Source organism: Macadamia integrifolia, chromosome 8 (genome assembly GCF_013358625.1).
Source record: "Macadamia integrifolia cultivar HAES 741 chromosome 8, SCU_Mint_v3, whole genome shotgun sequence".
NCBI lineage: Eukaryota > Viridiplantae > Streptophyta > Magnoliopsida > Proteales > Proteaceae > Macadamia > Macadamia integrifolia.
Window position 1 is genome coordinate 1,541,220 of NC_056564.1, and position 3,161 is coordinate 1,544,380.

General features: G+C 41.1%; 1 protein-coding gene across 3 annotated transcripts in view; it reads right to left on the minus strand.

Moving 5' to 3' along the window:
- Positions 1-3,161, minus strand: part of LOC122086647 (ABC transporter G family member 28-like) — a 20,404-nt gene extending 17,243 nt beyond the window's left edge. The window contains exons 1-3 of one of the 3 annotated variants that reach the window (XM_042655603.1): positions 2,509-3,161; positions 2,337-2,413; positions 109-384 (exon numbers count right to left, since the gene is read on the minus strand). In XM_042655603.1, the coding sequence (XP_042511537.1) occupies positions 109-384; positions 2,337-2,413; positions 2,509-2,741 (586 nt within the window). In that variant the 5' untranslated portion in view covers positions 2,742-3,161. Of the gene's footprint in view, positions 1-108; positions 385-493; positions 1,158-2,336; positions 2,414-2,508 lie in introns of those variants that run through there. The other 2 variants (XM_042655604.1, XM_042655605.1) reach the window with 2 other exon arrangements.

The window sequence follows — 3,161 nt, forward strand, 5'->3', positions numbered from 1 at the left end:
GGGGGGGGGGGGGGGGGGAAGCAAAGCAAGCAAAAGGAACCCACAGGTTAGAAGTTTTTCTCTTGCAAGAAAAAGAATAAGAAAATGCTTGTGGACTAAAATACTTACGTATCATGCAAGTAATGCCATGAGGGCAAAAGAACCCCTCACAACAGGGCTTGCAATCAACAATCCTATGGGGCACGTCACGTGAATTCTTTAGATCAACCTTCTGATTAACGGCAACCCTACACGCCCATCCAGGTTCACATCCAGAGACCCATGCAGTCAAATTACAGTTCTTGTTAGGTTTCAAGTAATTTGTACTCTTCGATCCTCTTTGGAAGAAAGTACTGAAATAAAACTTGATATCTGCTGCTGTACACAAGCGACGAGGGAGATCTCCTGTAGATTTAGTCTATAGTCAGAAATGATACAACAGATAGAACAAGCTCAATTATATATTGAATGAATTTAGTAGAAAAATTAAAATAAAAAAAGGGTTTCCATTCACTAGATTCATTTAAAAGCATTCAAGCCCCCTTTCTCATCACTTCTTCTTCTTTCTTCCTTTTTTTCCCTGTAGCAGGCAGCGCCAGAGAAAGAGCATAAGTGCTGGTAATAACAGCCAGCTACCATCAGCTGGAAGATTGTCATGGTAACAGGACACAGAAAAGGAGATCATTGTGTTCTCTCCTTTCTCTTTTCCTGTTCTATTCAGGGTGTGTCCGCCTTTGGGAGACTCATAAGAATCATGGACAGAAGGTAATGATTTCAGAGCCAGAGACATTATGCCCAGGAGGAAGATGATGGATGGGCAAAGAGGCAAAAATTCCCATGAAATGCAAGAGCAGCAGTGAGCTCGATCCTCAGTATTAAATAAACTTGACTGATTGAGTCGTTAGGGTGCTCGAAGAAATTGAGTCCTCCACCATACACAGGTGGAACAATGGCTTAGTAGGAGAAAGGGCAATACCAAACTGAAACTCAGCCAGTTGGGAACTGAAAGAGGCAAGAGGGGTTTGTTCAGTTGGACGTATGCATTTCAAGGGCATAATATTAAGTTTTAGAGATGGATCCCTATAGTTCATTGGAGGTGGAGAGTAGGGAACTGAAGATGTCAGATTAACATTTTGGTTTCTTAGCAATATTATTCCATGAAATATCAAATCAACTAGCTGGCTCAAATTTTACAGGGGACTCGATACCCAATACTGCACAGTGGCTGGGCAAGCGATGCTCATGGGCAGAAATAGACGGTTGCAGGTAAGAATCAGCATAATGCCATTAATTTAGAGAAGGGAAAATATTAGAGATGATAGAAACACTGAAGAAACATGCAACGAAGAGAATTGATACGGTCGACAATCAAGGACTCAAGAGTCAGGAGACCCAAGACTGCCTGAGTGGGCCTAGGAAGACCTTATGGGCTATGGATGGGTTCTATGGGCCTTGGGTTACTTAATTATGGGTTTAATCTTGTAATGGGCCTAGATTATAAGCTCATAAAGTGGGAGGTGGAAAGTCAGCATGGGGGATTCTACCAAAAAAAAAAAAAAAAAGTGAGCATGGGAAGGCTGTTCTTCCTTGGCCGATTCCTTATTTGTTTCTCTCCCCATCTACTTCTGTTCATCGCATTCTTCATCTCTGTCTTTGTGATTGTTTTACTTTCTCTCTTCGCTTCTACTCTACATGTCGGATTCATGACTCTTCTTGTTTATTGCTTCTAATCTTCGTGATTTTTGGATTCTCTTCTTGCTTATTGCTTCTAATCTTTCAATCTTCGTGATTTTTTTCCCTCTCTCTCTTCCCTTCTGCTCTTCATGTCGGATTCATAATTCTTCTTGTTTATTGCTTCTAATCTTCTAATCTGAAATTCTGAAATCTGTTTGAATCGTCTTTAATTAGTTCCTGATATCCGATCATCAATATCAGTCTTAATATCCCAGTTCTTGCTCCTAGCTCTTTCTTGATCTCTGATTTTCAAGATTCTTTAATCATTTGATGAATTTGATTAAGTCCTACACTCAACATGAAATTCATGACAGTTGGCTTGTGAGTTATTTAAAATTCTTCTAATAACTATCTATTCTGTCCCCCATCTGGTTCATTGATTTCTATGTTGATCCTGGACTGTTCCAGTGTGGTTTAGCAGATGGTCTTCTATAACTGTGAACCACATCAAGAATAGAGAGTGTAGGAAAGGAACCCTAGAGCGGTATCAATGAGGGAGCATCCTAGAGAAGAATTAAACCTAAAACCCCTGCGACGATTTAATTAACAGAAATTCATTAGCATAAATGTTGACCCAATACAAAAAAATAAATAAAAACTTGGTAAACGGCTAAGGCTCCAACCTTTCGTCTTCTTAATGCAATTAGATATGAATTCTGTATCCGATGAGAAATTGAACGCGCCATTCCAATCCACTTCCCTGATCAACAGCTAAACAAACTCAAACTCTGGAACACAAATACGCTAGCAAATAATAGATAAGGAACAAGCAAGTGAGGGAATCGAATAACGCACGGATCCTTTATGCAGAATCCCAAATGTTGTTTGATCTCCCCACTAAATAGACCTGTGAGATTCGAGAAGCGTGAGTACAATAGGCTCGTGAGGAGTGGAAGAACCGCAGGATTGGTCGCTTCGCTGAAATCTGGGTCGTTTTGACACCTCACGCAGGTCGAAAACCCTAAAAGAATGACAACGATTATGAAAATAGAGGAAATCCAACAGGTATTAACCCTCTCTCTGCTCATTTCGATAGCCAATAGCTCCGGGAAATACAAAGTTCTAGGAGGAACTCCCGAAAACAGAGGACAAACAATCCGAAATGACTCTGGTTGAGCTCAACCATCTCATTGCACTTGTAGATCTCCAACCAGCGACTGCATCGAATATCTTGGTAGACGATGTATGGAACCTCAGAGTTTCAAAAATGTAGAACGATCGAATGCTATTGCTTGGATAAGCGATCGAATTGTCGAAGATCTGCTGCAAGTTAACGGTGGGGGTTGATCATGACGGCAATTCGAGCGCTTCCCGAGCTTAGAAACCTGAGAATCCTTCGTCAAACTATCTGCAGGCCTATGAGCAGCTAGCTATCAGGGGAAGAAATGGCAAGGAGTAAAATAGGGCGGATCGGCCGAGAGAAGGAGAGAAGGAGAGAAAAAAAGAAA